We start from the raw sequence: 25,129 nt of genomic DNA, 5'->3' as shown, positions 1-25,129 counted from the left end.
ACCCTGAATAAGATTGCTAAGTCTGTTTTTCTAGGTTACAGCTAAATGAGAGTCATTATGTGGGCTTTCAGATAAACTCACAAAGCTCTTATCTGTATAAACCTTATAGATCTGCCATTATTCTTAGTGACTAACAGAAGTTATATCATTCAGTTTCATTAAAAATGCATTAATCCTTTTTTAGTAATCTTCTTCTAATTCATTGATTCAATTATACAATGAACAATAAAAATGTTTGGTATAATAAAAATACAGTATTAAAATGTGTTATATACATAAATATTTCATTGCAATGAGATTATTCAGGGATTTAAAAATATTAACAATATTAATATCATGTTCTGAGACAACAAAGTGTACATTTTATCAGCAACTCTGAAACTATATATCAAAAGATTTAGTCTTTAAAATGAGAGACCTGAAAGCTTATAGTATTACTTGAGGTCACTTCATGTACAGACTTCCTGTAAAGTTGGTCCTGCTTACTAGCATAGGTTGATTAAGGGACAGGAAAGTGTTATAGGATGTATGCATGCATTGCTCCTAAATACTGTGAAGCCAGGCTTCTCTGATCAGATCAATTCCCCCTGAAGTCACTGGCCTTTGGCCTAAATGAAAACGGGCTAAGACTCCCAGGGCTGGACCTTGAGTTGATGCAAGTATTGGGAATGTTTTGCTTGGCGGGCGGTATGCTCAGTACGTACGTGGCAGCATTATGAGCAACTTTCACAGCAGTGGCAACTACTGCCATCCCACTTACACCAGCTAAATAATTCAGACCAGGACTCCAGTGTAGCTCTTGATCTGGCAGTTCAAGTAAACCAATTGGAGTAATTCACCCAAGACTTTAATAGATTTTGACACAGCTAGTACTTTTTATCATTTTGTATTCAGTTTCTTTTATTAATTTTTGTGGCAGGAGAGCAAAATATCATAAGTTGTATTATACGTGTTATCTCAAATGCCGGTAGCCAGGCACGGCTGAGCAGGTTTCTGGGCGAGACAGTCAATGTTGCTGGTTGCTATGAAAAGCTGGTGTGATTTCTGCAAACGTTCCAAGACTAGAGAAGAAAGCACTTCATATTTTCATTAGTCATCCCTTTACAGATTTACTTTTAATTCTTTCAGCAAAGTAGATTATTAAAAGCAATGACCTGAGGTCTTCGTTCAGATATCAGACTTGCAATCCTGTATAATGTACGCCACAGGGCAGAGGTCACACTGACGAGTCTGTTAATGTAGTCACTCTGGGATAAGATCAATCTCCATACTTCACCATATTGATCTAATAGCTCATTGGCACTTCCCTCTTTGAATTGATTAGCTCATGTGTGAAAAGAGATTGATGTGATTCTGACCCTGAGGAGTCTGTCAGGGGCACACCCACGGCAGGGGAAGCGGATGTTTTCGCTGCTTCATTTGGGTGGCTCATTATGTGGATGCCTCACGGGGAATAAGGGTCATAACATTGTTTTATGAATTATTTACAACAAATATCAGGTTTTTGCTTCATTTGATGCTCTACCTGTACTGAATCCATTCTAAACAGAGCATGAGGAAATACACATGAATGGCCAAATGTACCAAATATTTGCGTAAAGGGACCACCACTTATAAGTGACCTTAAAAAGCAATTCTACTAATATAAGGTAATCATAATAGATATGAGGGTAGGAATAGACTTCATGGGTCATCTAGTCCATTCCCCTTACGCAATGACAGAATATTGATGATATCTAGAAATGAATTACATTTTAATTGCATATTCTGGATAAGTACTTACAGTGAATCTAGTTCAGACATCTCAGGGAACTTCATATGCACGTTGCACTGTAGAAAGAGGCAATTTGCATGCAACATGTGAGCTAAAAAATAAACTATGCACATTTCTCAGTTGTTAAAAGTAACCTAAAAAACCCAGATTCAATTCCATTTATCAAATAGTCATATATTTGCAAAATGCATATATTTGACACAGTAGATTGGATTTTGGTGCTGTGTGTGCTCATGCAAGAGGAAATATAAAAGGAGCTGTCGCCAGAAGCTGAATTTAGAAGTTGGCTTATGTTAGGTTGTACTTAAAAAATGTGTGCATTATCAGAGTCTTCACAGATATAAAGCAATGAAACAATGGCTCCTTGAAGTCTTCTGTTGAAACCCAGGCATTTTTGTATTTCTGTTAGCATATGAATTGTAGAATCAGTTTCAAAGACGTTTATCATGAAATAATTTCTTATATACCATCCGAGCTCAGGATACTATATAATACCATACCTAGGATGGTGTTACATAGGATGTCAGGTTATATGGTTATGCCACAGTACAAAAAATATTGAGCAAAATATTCTCCTGCTGCTGTTAAGCTGATGCCTATATTTATGTAAGGAGACAATATGCTTCACTAATATCTTGTTGTATTCTTTAACTGCACATTCTGGGTTTATTTTGGGGGCTGGCAGTTTAAATTCAAAGACAGATAATTTTATTTACAGAGAAGTGTCCACGTATGCTCCATGCAGTCTGGCAACCCTTTTCTACTATTAGATTTATGGTAACATAAACAGGTACTGCATAAAAATGTAGTAAGAGGCAGTCCCTTCCCTAAAGACCTTATATTTTAAAAGAAAACGACCCTCAAGCAGATTAGTTTAAAAAAAGAAGAGAGTCAAAGAGAATTCAGTCCATTACCTGTCAGTGAAATGATGCTGAATATTTGTATAATCTTGCATTCATTTATAATTCTAAATAATTCAGGCTATTTCATGTACCAGAAAGATTGCCCTGGTATAGACTTACTTAACCATGTTAAAAAAAAGTTCTGATACATCTCAGAAAAACTGAGAGGCAGAGTCTCAATGCACTTTCCTTTCATAAGTCTGAAATAAATCTAGGATTAATCAATAAGTCTTACATTTGGGTATCATAGTAATATTTTAGTCATGGTAAATCTTCAGAAATAAAACTCATATTAAACTTAACTACAAACCAAAGTAACTGATACTCAGACCTAGATTAGTAGTTAATTGCCAGACACTTGAATCCAAACTATGCAAAAAATGATTTTTTGAAGAAAATGTTGCATGCAAACTCTTGCCCATTGACCAAGTTTCTGTCAGTCTGAAACTTAGCTCCCACAGTTGTGGTGCATGGTGCACTCATGGGTGAATGGGAAGTAATCAGAGCAACCCGATTCTGTTGTTCATTGCCCCTGCTGTCATTCAGAAATGAGCTAAGAAAAAACTAATAAATTAGATGTACAGTCTGTCTCCTTTTTTCCTAAACTCACATCTAATCTTCTATTGCATACAGACATGTAGAAACCCAATTAAGAGATTCAAAATTTTGACACCTGTGTCCAGCTTTGATAGCAGAGAAAGTCAGAGGCTGGCTGAGCTGCATCACAGTCCACAGTCATTTTTACCTGTAAGGTTCCTGCTCATTCTGTGTTTTCCACTGCAGATGTTCCTCTCACCAACATAACAAGCAGCCCAAATAAAAATGGTTTCTTCAAGGATATTTTTAAACATTAATATTAATTCTAACTGCAGTGCTAATGTCTGTATGGGACCTGGGCAGAGTTGTGACAACCTTATTTTAATGATACTTCAGAGATTTCCAAATTAGAATACAGGAAACAGGAAGTGGGAATAAATGAAACAAAGCCAAATGAAAGGATAAATAGAAAAAACATTTTGATAGACACTTGTCTATTCCTTAAACATTCATTCAATCAACGCTTCCTGTGATTTTTAATAACATGGCTCTGCTCTTTTACACTTGAGTTTGTTGGGAAAGGAGCTAATTTTTTTGAAGGTGATGTTCATAGTTGAAAGGATTTAGCTAGATGGTAGCAGCTGCACGCTGAGTCTCCTGCAGTGCTTTTAAGATGCAAAGAGAAGTACTATGTCTTTTCAATCATTCCCATGTACAGTAGCTCATTGGATCACGCATCACTGGTTCTCACTACTTCTCCACAACCTTCTTGTATGACTTCAGTTTCCTTTGGTGGTGTTTTTAAGGAACTTTTTCTATCATGTCAGAGGGATACTGATTTAATACATGACAACCCCCATTCACAATGCTGAATTTTCTTTCACCTTCTCCCTTATCATTGGTCTTCTTTATCGTTTAATCTCTGCCCCAGTGACTTACTGCTGCAACCCTTGAGATGTAAGACAACCTTTCTGTATTTTTTTCTTCATCAGTATACCATTTCCTTTCCTTTTCTTGACTGAAGATACCATTTCTCATGATTTCTTACTGCTTTTGCTGTGGCCTTTTTTGGCTGTTTTATTACACAGCAGAGAAAAACAGTGGAATACATTTGTATGGTGAGTATGGTGTTTAACAATAACACCAGCCAAAGGTGTATTACAGGTAACTTTCTGTCCTGTTTAGCACAGTATAGCTCCCAGTTTTGAGACTTCAGATTCATATGTTTCAGTGATTCAACCATGGGCAAAAGGAAACATCTGCCCTTACATAGTTGGATGTTTGTCAAAAGTATTAAGAGGACTATGAAAAGTAAAATATAAACCAACATATTTTAATTCCTGAAAAAGATTGCAATGCTGTGCAATCAAAAGATCATTGATTGAATAAAGAACATTTAAAATACAAAACTGCTGATTTGATGATAACTAGAAATGGAACATCCAATGTATTAGATTCTTTGTGTGGTTTATCAGTGTCCAACCCTGGGTATCACTAATACTTACCTGGAAAATTATTATTTTCTCATTGGTATGGCTGTGTTAAAGTAACTCCTTTTTAGTCGTGACATCAGAAGATTATTTGCATATTCCCAGCCATATAACTGTGAATACAGTCCTACGCTCTGTACACAAACCAACCTTTGTAGGTGTCACTTGTTAAAAGAGTAAGGTTATACTTCTCTTATAGTTTGCCCTTTTCGCATACTCCACACCCCCTTGAATAGCTGTACTGGAAATAAATGCAAACCCTATTAAACAGAAGAGTAACCACATAGTGTAATTTATACAAGAGCCAATTTAAGTAACTCTTGCTTTAATGCATGCAAAAACCAGCATTCTGGGGCATGCAGCACTTGAAAGAACAGGACCCTAAGTGTGTTGAGAGATTACTCTGCCTGCCTGTTACCATATTAAAGAGTCTTTCCAAAATTAGCATGTCTCTTGTGTCACAAGTCAAAAATATTTTCCATATTATACTTAGTTGATTGAGTTTTAATAGAATACTTATTCTGTGGAAAATAAATGTAGTTCTTACTAGGACTTTGTCTTTAATATGAACAATCCAGTCCTGTGTGTTGTATTGATCTTTGTCAAAATTTGATGTTGCTGTTTTCTAAGAAATTTTACAAATAAGAACTAATGTAGGAGGTAAAGTTTACCTATCGACTCTTAGAATATGTGTCAGCTGGAAAAATGGGGTAGCTGTAAAAAAAATCATAATTTATCCAATAAATCACCAAACAGGAAAGGAACATTACACATTAGAAATCCTTTCAGATAATACTAAAATATGTATGACTTGGAGAAGACCACAGAGACTTTAGTTGAAGGCTGCTGTACAACAGAGTGAAACTGCTGATTCAATATACTGAGAAAAAATTCACCAGCAATACCATAAAATTTACTTGACTCAGTCTTGTCTTCTGATTCCTTGGAGGACATAATTGTGCATCCTAAAAAGCAGATCAGACCTACAAGCCTAATGATGAATCTAGCAGGCCTAATTCTCATTTTGTTTATATGGAAGTCAAGGGACTTATGTTCATGCAAGTTAAGAGTTAAGAATACGGCCCAACACATTTTTGCAGTTAGTTTGTTGACATCAGAAGAAACTGGTGTATTTCTGGAGTAATTCAAGGGAATAAAACAGCTTTAGTACCAAAATTGCTACACAAACTACATAGCATTATCTGGGTTTTTTTAATATTCTAGACCCAACTATCCATAAACTTACACTGTACTAACATCAGTAGAGATACTCACAGGAGTAGGATTTTGAAGGTCAGTTCTATGGGTCCAGTCCTGAAGAAGGCACTGCCTTCTTCACCCTGTGAAACAGATGCTGATAAGAAGAATTAATTTTCCTCTTTCATTATCTTTGCATTCACTTTGACAGGGAAGAAACACTGCATTGTAAGCAAAATACTTGGGACTAAAAAGAAATCCTTTTCTTATTTTCATTTTTTTTTAAAAAAAAGAACCTAAGAAAAACACATTTATAATTCATCAGAAATAACGCTGACTGTGAAATACTAAGTCATTTTCATGCAGTTTGCAAAGATAAATGTGAGGAAAAGGAGAAAAAGTAGGAGTGTTATGTGTTGCATTTGACGCACTATATAATATATATATACACACAAAGTTTATTGTAACAGCCCTTTCATCTGATGTTTGAAGAACTGAGATTTGTCATTTATCATCTCCTTAATAAAGGGGGATACTCTTTAAATAGAGCCCAAAGATTCATAAAATTAGAGAGGTTTTATTCTTTAGTAGGATCACCATCTGCTGCTTGCCCACACTCCCTACAGCAATCTGAGGCCTCTAGACTCACAGACCTTTTGTTATTTTCCTGCAAGGAAATGGGATGAGTGTGAACTGATGCTCAAGGCTGCTTTTTCTTAAAGTATTTTGACTCAGTGGAAGATTAGCACTGAAACTGGGAAACGGCTGGTCACTCCTGCTTTGATCCCTCCCCTCTTTCACAGCGATCTTACACATAGCTGTCCAGGGGCATGCAAGGGGAGAATCTATTGCAAAGTCATCACTCTCCCCATGTGCATTTACTAAGCAGGAAACACCGTACACCATTCAGAGCATGGGCATCATATATTCACTACTTCATATTTTGGAGGGGTAAAAGTGTGAGGATTTTCAAAGGTATAATATTGCTTAGTGCTATAAATTCCTTAACTATGTCCTTTAAAAAAATGAAAAGTGGCTTGATATTCCAAATACTAATAGTTCCATGAGCAGAGAGTTAATGAAGCATTTTAGTCCTCTCTTCCTCTCTCTCAGTTCTCTGCCATTGAATAAAGGCTTGAGCATATTAGCCTTTCTTTCAGCATGGTACCCAGCAGGTACTTTCCTCTGTCTGGATACTGATTCACACAAGGCATATAGGAACTAAATAGATGAACTCTCTCTTGAAAGAAGCTGACACTGACTGATGGATTCAGAAGTTATTGAAGAAAGAGGTATGCACACACACACATTCGCAGGCGTACACCAAGTATAATTGCACCTTTATAACAGCCTCTTTACATGCTGTAAAGGAGCAGGAAAAGGCACATGTTGAAGTATTTCTATATTTCATTTCATTTTTAAATCATGAAAAAATGTAAAATGCTACCAAACTTGGAGGGATTTTATACTCACTTCACATTAGAGCTAGATGGCAACAGGACAGTCATCTTACCCAACATGGGCTTGTAAAGATCACTCCCTGCATTTACCTAGAAATTTTATATAACACCCAGGTTTCTAGTAAAGAGCTGGAACAATCATAGTTAATATTAAATCATTTTTTCTTGAACTTTGTAGCATTTTATTACTGAGGTTATAGGTAGTAATCACATTTTATTAGGGCATTCACTGATTCTGAAAGTTATGTGGATTTACTTTTAAAACCGCATTGGCTGTTACATGCTGCTTTTTGACAGCAACCTTGCACAGGAGGTTTCCCACTGTTAGCAGCAACCCATCTGGAGAGTCCAAATCCTTCTCTACCTGTGTAACGATTTGGAAACCATGCATGCATTCAGGAGTAAAAATTAGCCTCTGGAGTGCACTTGTCTTATAAAACTTTGATTTGGGGTGATTTGCTTCACTATAGCATAAGAAAATGGAGTAACAACTTGAGCTATATGTCTGCAATGACTTGTGAGTGATCTCCTAACTACATTTGAAAGAAAGTTCAACCATCCCTTGAACCTGTATGCTTCAGGTTGAACAATTCAGACAGATGTTTAATCACTTCATGTTCACTAGGAAATGGCTATTCAATGGCCGTAGAATTTAAAAGTGGCACTATGAGATGAATGCTTCATGTTATTCCTGTATTGGCATTCCCTTTTAGAAGCGTAAGTAAAAACAATTCAGCTGAATCCAACATGGTTTTATCACATAAATTTCAATCATCATATTTTTTTTTTAATCATTAGATACCCTTTTAAATTTTTAGTAGCAGAAAAGCCCAAAGCTATAGTGCAAGTTGATGCAAATGAAAAGAGACGAAAAAGGATTCTCCAACTTCTCAGAAACGGAGATGTAGACTGGGTAAAAGGTGAGTGCATTGTTTAACTGAATCTGCAGCAATAATTATAAGGAAAATATTTAACTTGGAACAACACAAAAAACCATGACCCCGAAACTTTCAACAGGTAATTCATCAAGTGTCAGGCTGAAAATACCTCTTCAGAAAAAAAATTGTAATAAATCTGCAGTTGTTGGTTACAGTATGCTAAATATTGTGAAACGCTTTCCTAAAAGAAAGACACGGTGTGGTTTTGATAAGATTAAGGGGCATTTCAGCAAAGCATACACATTATTCTTCATTTTACTGTTTGGCAATTTCAATGTTCTTCTTCAGAGAAAACAAAAGTTTATAATGATTAACGTTCTGAGCTGTGGGAAGCATACACTCTACAACAATACTACTCTTGTGTCTCACTAGCCTTCCTCATCTATAACATCAGCACAAATAGTTTTTCAGATGAGTAACCAGCATTTCTGAGATAAGTCCTTCCTTTAACTACAATTGATAATGCGTGATTGTGTATTGCAGCCTCAACAAGCCTGACAAACTTCCACTGAGTCCCTTACCAAAAGCTCAGGGCCCATCTGTGTGGGAATCTGGGGTTTAGCAGACAAATGTGACACTCTCGTCCCCGACCCCAGACCACCTTTTTGTCTTGTCAAGATAGTGTGTCACCACAGTGTTCAGGATTAGACGTTTACACTTCAAATGGAGAGTCTATTTCCTCCACTCCTGGAAATATTGTACATGGCTTGCACTATATTGATAAGATAAATTATGCAAACTAATAGTTGTGTCTAAATGTATTCTCATGCATGCCTGTTTTCTAATCCTTGTCAGCAGAGAACTCAGAAAAGTGATTTAAAGTCACCTTATAATTCCAGCTGGCAGTGGAGGAACTTGGGCATGCCGCCAGGGAATTCTGTGGTCAAACCTGTATTCAGATATTTAACAGTGTGAAGTTCACTGTGCATATGAGCAATATCATGTGAATTTTTCACAGTGGAAATCACAGTTTCTTTTCAGAAACCTGATTTTTTTAAAGTTTTAAATAGGGAACACTATTTTTTAGTGAAATTGAAGAGTAAGCTAATGTAGGGAGCAAGTGACTCTCCCATGCTTGGGGCACAGATTCTGCTAATGCACAGATTCTGCTAATAATGAATGTGACCCACCTTCATCCATTCCTATCCCAAGTCACATGAACTCCTTCCGACCCAGCTGTACAGCAGTTCTGCTCTGGTGCTTTACTGAGAAGAGCTGGGATGGCCAATGGCTGGGACAACAGGGGGACCACGCAAGCTGCAGCCAGCCCTTCCCAAGTGCTGTGGCAGATAGGCTGTGCAAGTAGTGATTCCCTCCTGGGGTGGGAGAGAGAGAGAGTACACCAAAGGTTTCTTTCACAGAGGTCACGATACTGAAATGTTGTCAATTAATACTGATACTGTACACATTTCTACCATGAGGTCACTGAAGATATATTTCCAGGTCAACACAGGAAGGACAAAATCTTAAAACCTTACCAGAATACAGTGCATTGCATGCCACCATCCGCCTGTAAACAAAACACCTGTCAATGGGTATTGCACAGGCAAACTGACTGCACAGTGTCTCATTCACCATGTCTACCTGTTTACCTATCAGCATTCCAGATGCTGCGAGACCGATTTTGCCTGAGTTATGCTCTTACATTACTTTATTCTGTCTAGCTTGGTAGTTAGTAGGCAGCACAGTGGGATGGCGCTGTGTGGTTGTGGCAATGACCATTTGTCTTCCAGCTTATGACTTGGGGAATACACTACAAGTAGTCCAAACAGCACGAGATACAAGGTTATGGAGGACTCCAAATTCTGACATGCTTCCTTGTCCTCACTGTAAGCATAGGCAAATAGGGTTTTGGTAAAGAAATAGGATTTACCCATTGCTATGTATTAATGCTATCAGAAAGCTATCCTTTGCTCCACCTTTGCATCCCTGCTTTCACCTCTGGGACTTCTCCTGCCTGTGCTGGCAACAACAGTTATCCTCTGCTTCACTAACACAAAGTACTTGCTCCTTCTCTGCCCCAGCAGCATCACTTACTGTCACACAAACCCTTTAAGTCTGCATCTCATCCAATCTCATCATCCTCACCTTCAAGGTTTTACCTGACATCTGACTTTCCTTATGTCTTCTCTCACTGCACTGCCTACCCCTTCCCCTTCTTTAAAGCCTCCTCCTAAGCACTATCTTTGCTTCCCTTGTCACTTAGCAGCAGTTTTACAGATGTGATGGTTTACTCCTTTCATACTCATAACATTATTACTCTTTCATGCCACCTTGTGTGCTGGAAATGATCTCCTATTTCTTTTGAGTCACACACCCTCCCTTACCTTCTCCACAGCTTTCATTAAAAGCCATTTCTTCAGCAAGAATTTCCAGTTACACTATCCCCACTGGTGTATCTTCATCTGAATGCCACTGGCTGGAGAGGACCTAAATTTAACCATCTGGTCACAGTATTCACTCACGCTTTTGCTCGAGGCTAGATAGCTGTCAGATGGGTATCTCATTTGACAACTTGCTTTATCCTTGTCTCAGTGTTCTGTAACAGCTGCAGATTTGGGGAGTGTTGCAGCAGGCAGTTGTTGGCCGTATGATGTTCAATTTTTATTTATAAGCATTTTGGGTAGTTGGGACAAAGGGCACTTTTTTCTTATTGTTGTTAAAACATTGATAATACTCTGAAAGATCTCCACAAACTGAAAAACCTCAAAGTTTAGCCAGTAGTACAAGTTCCTGAGCTTGTTTCTAATTCAATGTATAACATGATTGAAAATTATGTTGATAATAGGGAAATCCCAGACTGGAGCTAAGCTGTCTTGGTGACAGAATCTTATCTTTTCTCCTGCTTACCCTGTTAGTGCAGGCTAGCATGCTTTGGCTTTGGAGTCAGAAGACTGAAGTCCACAAGGTCCTTTTTCTGCAGAGGATCTTCCTCTTCAGAACTCACTCTTCACTTCAGCCACCAAAACTTAAACCTCTTTGTCTTCAGGATGAGTTTAAGGCACATATTTGTTTTAATGAAAGGCTGATTTTTTTCATTTTGCCGGATAATATGCTTCTGCAACTCATTTATTGACGTGCCACGGAAACACAAATGTGTTTGTGTTCTGGTTGAAGCTACACACATCATAAAGTTTACCAGCTCATTCTAACATAAGTGATGTGTTACAATATTTGTTCAACGTGATCTATGTTGTTTTCTATTTTTCATTTCATAAGAATTAGCAGAGATAAATATGTATTTTTCTTCATCTATGTCTTTCAGAAGTAGGCTAGAATTGATCACTTGCTCTACATTTTAGTAATCCATGACCATCCTTCAGGTCATCTCTATTTCTTCTTAGTGCAAACTGTGAACCATTCTGCTCTGCCGCCAGCTTTCTTAAAATGGCAAAAGCAGCTGGATCTAATAGTCTTCTGAAGGCAGTACTGTGTTGCGGGTGTGTACTGTGCTTTTTATGCTATCCATTTTATAGGCTTTCACTGGTTAAATTACAGTGAATATGGAGGAGCAGATTTTGTGAACCACTAGCAGATGTTCTCTGTTGCTAGTTTTATGAGTCTTGTAGAACAGCAGGAACAGACTATGTGCAAAACACTTTTTTTTTGTGATTTTGCCATCTCATACTGTTCTCACAGCACTGGCTCGGTAATGATATGATAAAGCTTGGGAGGTAAGCTTTGATTGCAGACTAGCTGCTGTTGGGACCTTCAGAAAGCCAGACCTGTAAAGTGTAGTTTGTTTTCAAAAGCTTGTGGCTGAGACAGATGGGTTAGCTGGAAATATGTAATTTATAATATAATCAAATGCTTGACCTCTTATTCAGGTATTAGTTGTTAAGGCATGGATGCTGAATGTTTAAACTGTCTCACAGTTTGTTTCATTCAGATGTAAGCTGTAATAGCTTTGTGTGAAATTATAATTTTGGATGAAATTATTATGTTAGCATGATTTGATTTCTGTAACACCTTGTTATAGAGAGGAGAAAATTGTCACAAAACAGTTTCACATAAAAAGCAAGAGTACTGGAGTCTGTAACTTTCAAACATTTTCTTCAAATAATGCCTTATTTTAAATCTGGCCCAAGTTTTGGTAGGGAGTGTATCAGCGTAGTAATTTACTATCCTCTCTTGAGCTAACAAGTCACTTGGCTGAAATGGTTTTGTAGTCAAATACGTGTTGTGGGCAGAGGAAGAGATCTTTAATACAGAATCAGCCTTGCTCTGTGATCTGAACAGAAATGAATTATCATGGGCACAGACAGCATAGGGATGGAACAAGGCTGAGTTTGTGATAGAACTAGCTTTACTTTGACTTAGTAATATATCCATCTACAGAGTCCACACCTCTTTCTTTCCTCCATCTCTATTGCCAATGGATATGTGGCTTATAGGAGTTATCTAAGCATACATGTATTAACTGTGACTGTAGGCAGAACAGCAACTGTGATAAAAGATTATTCTTAATACTGGAAAGCCAAAGCATGCAAAACATCTGAAATATCAGAACTAAGAGTGTTTGCACAACACTGATTCAGCCCTATTCTGTCTGTGCATTAAAATCTGTTATAACACAAATGCAGATTGAAGATAAAATAAGAATAGGACAGACAATCTTAATAGATACATTAACTAATACGGTAGTGATGGATTTTGCAACCTTAAGATATTATTTTGACACAGATATTTTGATATAGTCTTCCTTGTTACTTTTTTTTTAAGAACAAAGGGGGCAGGGGCATAAAAATGTTATTACAAAAACCCAGACCAAACCAAAATCCCATGAAAATTATATCATCCTCTAGGTAAAGCAGTAGTAGAGGGAATGAATTGTGCAGTTTTCCAGCACCTGCTGCAGTCAGGGAGCAGGCAAAAGCAAGAATCGAGGGTCCTAGCACAGGCTGCGCGGGAGAATGCGATCTGCTGCACAAGGGTTCTTCTGTCCTTTTCTCCCCACTGGCTTTGTGCTAATCTGTTCCCTTTCTCTCCTGATTTCAATTGCTTGCACAGTCCAGCAAGAGGGAGTATTTTCAGACAGATACCTAAGGGGGAGAAACTGCGGCAAGAACAGTTGGAAGACTGTGAGTGGGGAGAAGGGAAATTGAGATGAATGAAGGAGGCAAACAAAGACTTTGATATTAAGATGTTAAAGTCTGAGCTATATGGCAAGTGACTGGAAAGAGAGAGACAATAGTAGGTAACTTTCACAGGTGACACTACAAAAATCTATTAGTAACAAACATTACTTCCTTCTCTACCACACAATCAGAAAACAAGCTTGAAAGAATAAAGTTCAAAAGTTCATTAGGTAGTAGCTGATAAAATTTGAAAACATCTATTGCATTATCTAATTCAGCTCATGCAAGATTGCTCGTTATAATGTGGTTTCCTGTGCATTACAAAATCTAGTTCTAAAGTGATTGAAATTAGAACCCCTGAGAAAGAATTCTAATAGTTCCATGTCTCAGAAATTCTAAGCATTTCTCCACTTTAAATATTATCTTTGTTAATTTCTTTTTTACTTCTCTTAATTTATAGCATTTTTAATCTGTTCAGCAATTGCTATCTGTGCAGGTTCTTAGAATCCTTTTAACTATATACATTCTATTACCACATCCACACCAGACACTTAATTGTAGCAAGGCTGATGTACGCATCTAAATCTTTCAGGACACATGTCTGAAGTCAAAGACTTTGTTTAATTTTGGGAAGAAATCAGTAAGTTCAGTAAGAAGAGGTCCACAGGATTTTGATATTTACCATGACTTAAATTCATAGTCTGCCTTCCACTAATTTGTGATTTTTTTTCTCCCCTTTCCATGGAAGTCTTAATTATTTTTCAGTCTTTAAAGTGAATGAAACTGAATGCAATCCAGTTGCAATAGGAGTCAGTTTAGTGATATACTTTGTTGTCCAATAATATGCAAATACCAAATAACTTTTCACAAAAACTTAATGTAGGTTGCTTGTGCTGAGTGCCCACTATGTTCCTTCTGTTACCAAACGCAGTCAGTGATATGTCTCACTGCTCACTACCGCCTTGTGCACAGCTCTTCCTTGCCCTACCGGTGACACCTGAAGCTGCTCAACTTCTGTTTATGAACAAGTTTTCTTCTTTTTTTCATCGTACCACAACCATTCTTAGAGGGAGTGTTTATGTCTCTCTTTACTTTTTCCTTTGCAAGGGACCTATCTCTAACTTGGGCTTCTTGCAGCAATAATCCTCTTGAATCTGCAGATTCCTTACTATTTCCAGAAGCTGAGGTTCAAGGATGGGGAGTATGGGAAAGTTCAGATTAGCATTATTTCTACTATTCTTGTTTTGGGTAAATATAATACCCCAATTCCTTGAGTGTTTAATAAATATACTATTATTATTACTTTGCATAACACTGCCATAGTTCTTCTGTCCTAGAATGTAATCAGCAGTAAATATTCTATACATTTTACAGATAAAGGTTTCAGTAGTGCCCTATTTGTTCAGCTGAGAACAGCAATTTTGCAGATGAATAATTTTTGATAGCATTTCTGTTCTCATGGTGTTAACCAGATGCTTGAAAAAGGACTGACTCCATAGTGTAATGTAAGACTTACTCCCAGAGTGATGCCCCTAATGTTCATGTTTGCTTTACAGGTTGATGACCAAATGAAGTTGCTTCAGAACTGCTGGAGTGAACTCTTGATTCTAGATCACATTTACCGGCAAGTGGTACATGGGAAAGAAGGCTCCATCCTTCTGGTTACCGGGCAACAAGTGAGTATGTGGGCTCAGAAGAGTATTGATGGCTTTTTAATAATCATTTTCAAAATAGCAGGAGTTTAACTAGGTCAGAAGCACTCCTGTGTTCTCAGAGATTCTCCACAAATAATGTAGATAAAATGACTTGTGCACTCTGTTCCTAGTCTGCTGATTACAGTTAAACTTATAAAAGCAGATATAATCATAAGCACTTTGCTTTTCAAATATACTTGTATACTTCAGTGATTGAAAAATAGCAGATGAGAAGTATTCCTTGAGAAGTTGTATTTCCTTGGAGCTAAAATGGTTTCTGACAGCAACAACACTCCCAAACTTGATGCTTTAGGTCTAAGCAATTATAGCTTATTTTCCCTTCAGAACTGTGATTTACTCAAAAGAATTACTAGCTGGGTCAGAAACCTAGAGAACCTGCAGCTACCACCTCAGAAATATCTTGCTTTTAGAGAAGAATGCACATGTGTGAGAAAGTGGGCAGCTGAGACATCTAATCCCAGGAATATTATTCAGTCCATAGGCTATAAATGCAGGTATTGTCTCAGGAGCTGTCTCAGGGTATACGCCCTGCAGTTTCTGCTCAGCTTTCCAAGGGTTAATTTTCTTCAGCTGTCAGATGCATAAATGTCCCAAAATGCAAGAGCAATAATGTGGCAAGAATTAGGAAAACTGTGTGAAAATGCAAAGGAAATAGAAAGTTTTGTCTCCCTCATACTTTCCAAAGCACAAAAAACTTGATAGTAAAATAAGAACCTTATACCTAAGATTCTTGTTCAGATTTTAACAGAAAAAAATTACAGTATCAAAGAGAAGCAAAGTGTGCCTGTACATTATATTCCTGATTCAGAGTGAAAACAAATGATAGTCCATTGGTATTTAAGTAGCTGCAAAATGAACTGCCTCAATTTATACACACACGGGAAAGAGCTCCTTTTTCTAAGATACATCATTTATGTCTGTATGTTGTGGAATCTGCTTACAGCTTTAGTTACAATTTAAAACCTGTAGCCATTTCTTAACACTAAGAACAAGTGTTTATAAGAATGAGAAGGAGAAAAAACTGTTTGCATTTATGATTAAAAGGTGTACAGTAGAAGGGAGAAATGATCGACTTGTCCAAGAAAGAAGCAGGAAAATTCAAATTCTAGCTATGGAACTGACTCCTGCACCTTCATGAAAAGTCACTAACCTATCTGAGATAGAGTTGTACTCCCTAATTATATAAGCAAAAAGTAGTTGCATTACTCTTGATTTGTATTGGTGCTATTGATAAAATGACTGATCCCGTTTCCATTTCATCATCCGCAAAACATGAACAATTGTACCAGCAATTATTTTATTTACCACATGGGGTGCTTGCTTATTCCTTTGTTTATAAAGCTATAAGTATATTGACAGTTTTCTGTTCCTGAGAGAACTGCTAAATTAGTGTCTCATTTGTTATGTGATTAGCTAGTTTTTAAAGGTACTGAGTGCCTAAGCCCCACTGAAATAGAGACATCTAAATACCCTTAAATTCTAGCTATTGTCCCCATTTTTCTACAGCAACAATTCTTACCTCATTAGCCAGTTTTATCTTTTCTTGCAAAAAACCCCATCTGTACATGATCTCAAGGCAAAGCAGAGCATTTCATGACTGTTGGACAACAGGTAGCAGGATGCTTATGAAATGCAGTGCTTGCAAATCATCAGCTGGTTTTGGAAGCTGTATATTTCCAGGCAGAATTATAGTCTCCAACTAAATTAAAACCTGGCTAAATTGGACTGATTGCATCCGGTTTTGCCCCAGGTTTGTCAAATAGGTTTAATACATCCTCCTTTCAACCCAATTTCACTTTCCTATGCCAAAGTTTGTAAGTTTGAAGTCAGTGCAGGCACCCCCAGAGTCTCCCATCATCTTCTGTACTTTCCTCTTCACACTTAGGCTGCTTGAAGAGCAAGGAGCTGTATTGGGAGAACAGCAGACAAGAACACTACAGTCAGCCCCTTTCCTTATGGATGAACTCCCTCCCATTCCACCCTTGCTAACAGCTGGAGAACATACTCCCATGTAGGCACCACAGATTCTCCTTGAGAAATAGGGAGACACCAGACCTGAAGTAAATATGCAGTCTCCGGTGCTGTTTTTGAAACCAGAATGAGTCTGAAATCTACATGTAATGGTGCTTTATTGTCCTGATTTCATTCAACTCTGGTCACTGTCATCCTAGATTAAAAGCCAGATTGCTGGGAGGAGTGGGCACAGCTGCACTGACTGCGCCTGCTCTCGCTGGGTTGTGCGTGGCACATGTGCTCACGGAAAGACCACTGGTAGTTGAGGTATTGCAGAAACGCCATTACTATGCCGGTATGCAAGTTGTATGTAATTTGTCATTCAAAAGCATTTACTTTAAAACATCATCTATTTAAATTATTTCCATGGCTGAAACTCATTCATTGAAGAACCGCTTCTTATTTAGATGGACAAAACTGGGTGAGCCAAGCAGAGGGCTTAAAATATTGTCAGAGCCACAAATCTGAAAATCACAGAATAATCCAGGCTGGAAGGGATTTTAAGGAGTCTCTAGTCCAACACTCTGCTCAAACCAGGTTTCTCAGGGCTTTGTCCAGTTAGGCTTTGAGAACGCCCAAAGATGGAAACTGCACAACCTCCCTGCACAGCCAGTGCCAGTGGCCGACCGTCTTCATGGGGAGAAAGTTTTTCCTTAGTTCTGGTCTAAATCTCTTTTTTTTCAGCTTATACCCAATGCCGGTCACTCTCCTCCTCCCTGAGCCCTGCTGCAAAGCACAGAGCCTGGGAAACCTTGTTAGTAAAGACAGAGGCAAAGGCAGTCCTGAGTACCTCAGCCTGGTCTCTGTTTGCTGCCACTAAATCACAAGCTGAATCCAGCAGCAGTCCCACATTTTCCTTGTTCATCCCCTAACTAGCAATTTGACATACCTTGCAAGTCTCAACTCTAGCTGAACACTGGCTTTTTAACATCATCCCTACATGCCTGGACAGTGCTTCTAACTTACTTGTTCTGAGACATTCCTGGCTTCAGCTGCTGCATACTGCCTTTTTGCACTGTAGCTCAGTTTGAGTTACTTGTTTAGCCCAGATGATCCAATACAACTGCTTATTTTCCTAAGTGTCAAGATGGACCATCTTGGCAGCATCAACTCGGTCTATTGTCATTCTAAGACACAATGCCAGATCAAATGTATTTATGAAAGGACAATTATGACTTGAGTCTGTCTCTGTATTAACTGTAAAATAATCCTGAAAAGCCATACTTCTAGACCCAGGCATTAAGAGCCTTTGCTATTGCACTAAATGCTGCATACTTTCTGGTTGCTGCCCTGATCCTTTCAGTTCCTCCAGTAGAGAAAGGGAAATAACCATGTCACCATCTCATAAAAATTAATCGATTAAGGTTCAGAAAGCACTATGACACTTCTGATGAAAAGTGCTGTAGATGTTTTTATTTACTACTACCAGCAAAGTACTATGAGCAAAATTACAGTCAATCATCTGGCTTTCAAACATATTAACTTTAAACTGAGGACCTGAGCTAGATAGCCTACTTTATTACCTGGGAGATCATGATTATTGTCACAGGTTAGAAAATTTAAGGCTTGAGAAGCCTCACTCCATGCTTTCCTTAACATATCCCTCCATAAAAGCTACTCATAAACACAGACCTTTTTACAATCACAATCAAGGGGGAACCTGTAAGGGGGGAACTTATCACCACTTAATTAGAACATACCTGTTTTCTCCACTTATGCTGCACAGCCTCTGTTCCTCAGACACAAAAGTCAAACTTCATCCAGCTCCCCAGGGCCATACCATTGTCAGTTCTATACTTGGTATCTAAAATGGGCTAGTAGTTAGAAGCACACTCCATAATTTTCAAACACATTGGCTCAAAACCCGTTACCTTAGGGCATTCCTATCACATTTCCATACATCTGCATTTCCCTCAAGCCATTGGCTTATGAGTTTTACCTAGTGTCAATCCACTGTTCCCACTTCAATGGGGAAAAAGTGTAGTCAGCAACAAAGTAGTAAGCATTGGTCCTTGCACAAAAAAAGACTTCTATTTTATTTTGTTATTTATTTGGTTGGAGTTTCATAAATGAAGCTCTTTTGTGTGTATATGTTTCAAGAAAGCACTTTTTTCAGATCATTACAATTCCTCAGCAGTTCCTCAGAAACAAGTTCCTCCCTATGCTGCACACTTCATTTTCTGCACTAAGTACTGCCCCTCAGCAGTAGCAATTACCATTTCAAAAGGAAATAAAGTAGCACAAATGCATTTTACAACTCTCCAAATTTCATAATAGAAAACAGCTAAGGAGTGATTTGCAATGTGGTGGTTAATTGTAAATCATTGCCAATATGCTCTCCACACGCCAAGTTTTGCAGGCTTGCCATGTGTCATGTAATTTTAACAGACCATTTCTAATTATAGAACTTTAATTCCTCCAACTTGAGCACTTTCCTTTTCTATCTTCTATACCAGCCATACACTGCCAGCTTCCAAAACCCAGCACACACGGGATAGATATTAAAGCTCTGTACAGATTATCATTGTTCATGCATTTTCATGCTGCAGTCAACACACAACACATGAATTGTAGCCTCGGCTGTTCAGACACAAGCTGCTCATTTTGTTCATACTTACACTCTACTCATTGTTGCCAAATCTTCCCTCTGCTGAGTTTGGTCAAAGCCTTTCAGATGAAAAAGGCCATCCAAAACTGTGCCTAAATCTCAGATTTTTTTAAGATTGTTTTAAAGTCATCACACATACATCTTTCCATCTGGATTTGTATCCTCAAGTATAGCACCAAAGAGCGTGAGAGATAACCAAGATCTTGACAGGGTTGTGTTTTGAAGCAAATAAAAATTTAACCTCAATTTAGATCAGAATTTTGTGGCTTGAACCTCTCCCTAGATGGGATACTTTATAGATCTTTCAGGGCTACCTTACTGAAAGGTATGTGGCCTGGGGAATTTTCTGTGGCAATGTAATCTCTGTTAGACTTACACACTTGCAAAGAAGGCTTCTGCTATCCCAATGTAGCTGTATTTGCCGAGGTCTTTGGAGAATCTGTTTGTTTAGGGAAGAGACTTGCAAGTTCAAGGGAAGATCACCTTGCCACTGAAAAGGTTCTCAAGAGGCAGCTGAACTTTCAAACTGTGGGCTACAGACAACTGTATCACAAAGAAAGATCACCCTGGCAGAAGTATCACTATTGTACAAAATGTTACAAGAGTGGTAAAGGAAGGAGTGTCTCCAAAAGACAAGAGAAAGGAGCTGGCAAAAAAAAGTAGATAAGGAAACATACTTTTTTGTTCATCCTAAGAAATGACTAAAAATACATACACTAATCATAGGTATAGAAAGATAATGGATATCTAATGGAAAGCTATTACTTCTTAAGTTCTTGGAAATTAGTCTTTTATATATTTTTTTAAAATTTTTATTTGTTCCCCATTAGATCTGTGATTGCAGTCAGGCTTCATAGTTGTACCTGGCAGAAAACAGGTATTGGCTTTTGGGGGGCCAAATTTAGAAGTCCTTACATAGGCAAACACAGGATTTGATTCAAGGTGGATACAAATGAGGTCAAGCAATCATTATTTTGCTCTTCAGTGTAGTATTTGTTCTCTTGTATTCAGGCTTATACAGTTCCTCACTCTAGTGGTTTCTGCCTAAAGGAAAACAAGCTTGTGCTAGTTGTTAAAAGTACCTCAATTCTTATGAAGATATTATGCTAGCTGCTTTTTGGATCTGAACTAGATGTTCTCAGCTAAACTAGGTAAAACGCATCAAAATTCCATTATAATGATGAAGTGCCTAATTCGGGTTTGTCCAAATATTCATGAAACATTTTGAGCTTTTCAAGTAGCTATGGACACACCTCTGAACAAACTGATCCCAATTTACATTTGCTTTGCTATTTTGCCATGAAACCATTGTAGCACTATGGTTTACAGTCTAAAATTCCAGTTCCAGTAAAAAGTCATGGAGAGGGCACCTAACATGAATCCTTGCACGCCAGAACTGTTCCATTTTCCACATGCTAACTCTGTTGTGTTCATAGGAAATGCATTTCTTTTGTATTCTGTACACATTACTCCCATAAAGAAAACAAAAGCTATTTGCCTGGAGTCTGACAGCATTTCTTAAAGGCTGCTAGTCCTCCATACAAGTCCCATACTAGTGAACTAATTTCACTATATAAATTCATGTAAAGTTCCATATTTGATTTTAAGCTTGCCCAACATGAGAGACAAGTTGTTCAGAAACCCAGCTCAAAGAAGAAAGCACCACATCAGTCTGTCCCAACCACCTATTGGAGTAGTGATGCTGATGGAATGCAAAGTGAGCACATTCAGTCTTCCATTGCTGGGAAAGGATTTAAAATAGTAGAGTAAACATTTGTGTAAGATAAGACGGTAATAAGGGGAAATGAACTTACATAGTTAAAAGCTCCTGAAGAAACAGTTTGAGTTAGCACAGTCCTTGTGATGTTACCTAAACATTCACAAAGCATTTCCAGTGATGGTCTGTCTTCCAGTGAAGTTTATGGATATTCAAACTTAGCAGTGATTCCATATCATCTCATCTCTATATAAAAAACAGCAGCACTTTGGTAAAAAAATGGATTCTATTGTAGTCTAAGTTAGCTATGTTCTGCACATTACTTTAATGTCTTCATACAAATAATTTGAAGAACCCAATAGTCACCATTACTAGAGTGGAAAATTTAATGGTACTGATTAAAATAGCTATCTGCATGAAATTTAACAATACTTTTATTATTATGCATATTATAACATAAATATATCTACTATATATGAATCTATACATAATCAACTACAGGGCATAGAATTTTTCCAGTCTTGATGTTGTTCTGAAACTAAGTTAGACAACTTACTTTGGAGTGTTACTATTTGCATATTATAACTAATTAGCAAGCACAATAACATCATCCTAGGGGAAAGGTCCACTGGCAACTTAATTCATTATCTTCTATTATTGTGTATCATGTTAAAATGACAAGCATCTTACACTGTATAAGTCATCACAATTTTAATTAATATATCCAAACCTGATATAAGCACATCTGCTGGTTTTGTCCATGCTGAGTCCTGCTCATTTTTTGTACATAAGTGTCTCTTCAAAGTGTTTTTCCATGTTCATTTGCTTAGAAACATAACACAAATACAGCTTCAAATGTTTTTAATGAAAGTATTAATTATATGAAAAGCTCAAAATTAGTTTAATAACCACCATAGTTGCCACTGAAATATGTATTTCAGGAAACAGTGGAAGAGTAATTATGGTTTGATATTAAATTAACTTGCTTGCTATATACTGTGCTGAATGCATCCTTCTGAGAGAAAGGCTCATCCACACACATAGCCATACACTAGAGCCAACTCACAGGCTTTCAGCAGGGTCAGGACTTCAAAACCCAGGGCAGACCCCTGTGGGCCAGTCCCCAGGCTTTCAGTGCAGTTTGCAACCAAGGAGGGAGCAGTAGGGGAGCAGCCCCCCATCAGCAGCAGCCAGCTGTGCCGGCCAGGGTTGCACAGAGCAGAGTCAGGTCAAGCAGGACAGTCCCTTTGCTGCACCTAGGCATCCACTGCCTCCTTTGCCTTTGTGCCCCAAACACACAGTGATCTAATTTACTAAATTAAATATGAAATCAATCTTTCACTAACTTGAACTACCTTAGTCTTCTAGAACATTTGTTTATTGTACAGGTATTCTGTACAGCCACGGCAGGGGCTTTATTCCTTGCTTGCACAATTTCTGTTCTGACTGAAAGGAATGGCATTCAGTGATAGTCAGTACTGGTAACAGCCATCAACAAGTAAAATCATTCTAATCCTATATTCCGGAGACTGTTTCAAGCTTTCAAGGGATGGTACAGTTCCACACAACATTTCCACATGCCATATGACCCCACTTGTCATATCCTGGAAATGAAACACAAGTTAATTTTAGAAGGAAGGAAGGAGTCTGATTCCACCATTGAATGTTAGGCTCCATTTTGTGGGCATAGAGAGGAGACCACCATCTGACTCCACCCAGTGAAACCAGGGATTTGACTTCAAGAATCATTCATTACCATGATAAATCATTTGCAAAACAAAAAAGTACAAGTACTCCCTGTATTTCTGGCCTTCAACCTCAGCATTTATTTAGCCCATAGTTTCATGTTGTAAAAAAGGTTTGTCTTTTATTCTTGCCTTGAACAATATCTCACTGTGTTAAATGAGACCTTCATGTGAGAAAAAAAACTGAAGAATTAGTCACTTCCATCTCTCTTACCTCTCTGGTTATCAGTTGAGAAATTATTTGATAGCTGAATATCTAAATGCTGCTGAACTCACAAGTACTTTATCATGATATATTGTTTTAAAGTAGTATTTTCATAAACATTCTGCACTGGCCTAACTCATTTTCACTCACAGCAAAGAGATTTGGCCTTTTAAGTCACTCTCAACTGTATCAAGAGAAGAATTTAGAAAAATATGCGATATTGCCATGTTTTTCTGCAGTCCATTTAAGTTATGACCCTCTTACTAATACTATCATCTTTTTTCTTTTCCTCTGCTGCTAGTGCCTCTGTACTGCCCTGCCCTCTCACAGAGCCTGCAGCCTCATCCACCCAGCCCTTACCTCTGCAACACAGGGAGCAGGGAAAGCCAGCAGCAAACTAGGTGGTAACTGTAACGGGTAGCCTTGAGAAATTCTGAGGAGAGAAAGTGTGACATGAATGCTGCCTGCCCAAGGGACTTATGCACATGTTTTCTACTTCAGATTCCCAGCTAGAAGTTCCCTCCTAGCGTTAAGCACCAAGAAAATCCTTCCTTTCCAAACCAAGCTGATGGTCCCCCCCTCTTTCTGCCCAATACTCATGGTCAGAAAATATCCACAAGACATGCCAGATTTGCCTGAAGAAACTTGATATTTCTCACTTTCAGAAAGATACCTCAATTGTCAGGCTATAGACTTATTTATTTCATGCACTATTTAGACTGGAGATTTGACCCTGGATTTCCTATACCTCAAGTGGCTCCAGCCACCGGCCTGCTGAAGAAATCCTGCCTTTGGTATTTTTGCTGCCTTAGGTAGATGAAAGCCACATAGTCCATAAACCTATGAAGAGCTGTATCATGAGCTGGACATACCACTGTTATCTACCACTGTCATGACTTGGGTAGTCCCAGCCATGCCTAGAAGCAGTTTGGCACCCAGAGGGCTGGTGGAAGGCGGAGCTGTGAGGTCTTTAAGCACAAAGTTAGGTGTCAGCAGAGCAGATGTTTTGAGTATCTAGTTTTAGATTTAGGCATTTCAGTTAGCAAATGGTATGCTACAGCACAGCCTGCAGTATAGCAATGTCCATACTAATCTTAAACATGCCAGTTTAAGCACCAGAATGGTGAGAACAGACAGCAGTGTAAATTATTCAGTGCTGTTCTGTCTACATTGCTTTGGTACCAAGCTAATCCAATTAAGCCTCTATCATTACTTCTTCATCATAACTATATTCATCATGCAAGGTAGCACTGTTTACTGGTACACGAAGAATTCACACTTCCATTTGTCTATACAGCCGTAACTTTACGCCCATCATTTTACTTCCAAATTAGGTTATGTGGAAGCTTCACCAAAGCTTCTGTTTTCAAAAATGCCAGTCAACAGACCATCTTCAACATCAAAATCAACTGTAAAATGCAATACTATTAATTGGGAAGCAAGAATAATTTATTTCCATTGTGGATTTGATTTTACCAAATGCAATTTATGGTACAATAAATACTACAGTAAATGCTAAGACTTCGGTATGCAATTAAGCATTTTCCTCAAGATCCAGGCTGGTTTAGTCTTTGTCTTTCAAAAACATTTTTAATCGTGGACTGGAAGGTAGGAGAATTAATACATCTTTTAGTATCAATTTCTGCATACAGGACCTGCAAGCAAGCAGGACAGCATACTCGTTAATGTGACCACTTTTTCAGAATAGACATTAACTGAGGCTTTTTCATGCACAGTTGATTTTGTATAA

The 25,129-nt window shown here is 38.0% G+C and overlaps 1 protein-coding gene across 2 annotated transcripts in view; it reads left to right on the top strand.

The window, feature by feature from the left end:
• NR5A2 (nuclear receptor subfamily 5 group A member 2) overlaps positions 1 to 25,129 on the top strand; it is a 98,326-nt gene that overhangs the window by 39,656 nt on the left and 33,541 nt on the right. For both annotated transcript variants that reach the window (XM_074832721.1, XM_074832722.1), the window contains one exon: positions 14,933 to 15,052. In XM_074832721.1, coding sequence (XP_074688822.1) covers positions 14,933 to 15,052 — 120 coding nt within the window. The remainder of the gene's footprint in view (positions 1 to 14,932; positions 15,053 to 25,129) is intronic.

Source organism: Strix aluco, chromosome 8 (assembly GCF_031877795.1).
Source record: "Strix aluco isolate bStrAlu1 chromosome 8, bStrAlu1.hap1, whole genome shotgun sequence".
Classification (NCBI taxonomy): domain Eukaryota; kingdom Metazoa; phylum Chordata; class Aves; order Strigiformes; family Strigidae; genus Strix; species Strix aluco.
Note: the sequence above shows the minus strand (reverse complement) of the source record. Positions and strands in the feature narration are given on the sequence as shown.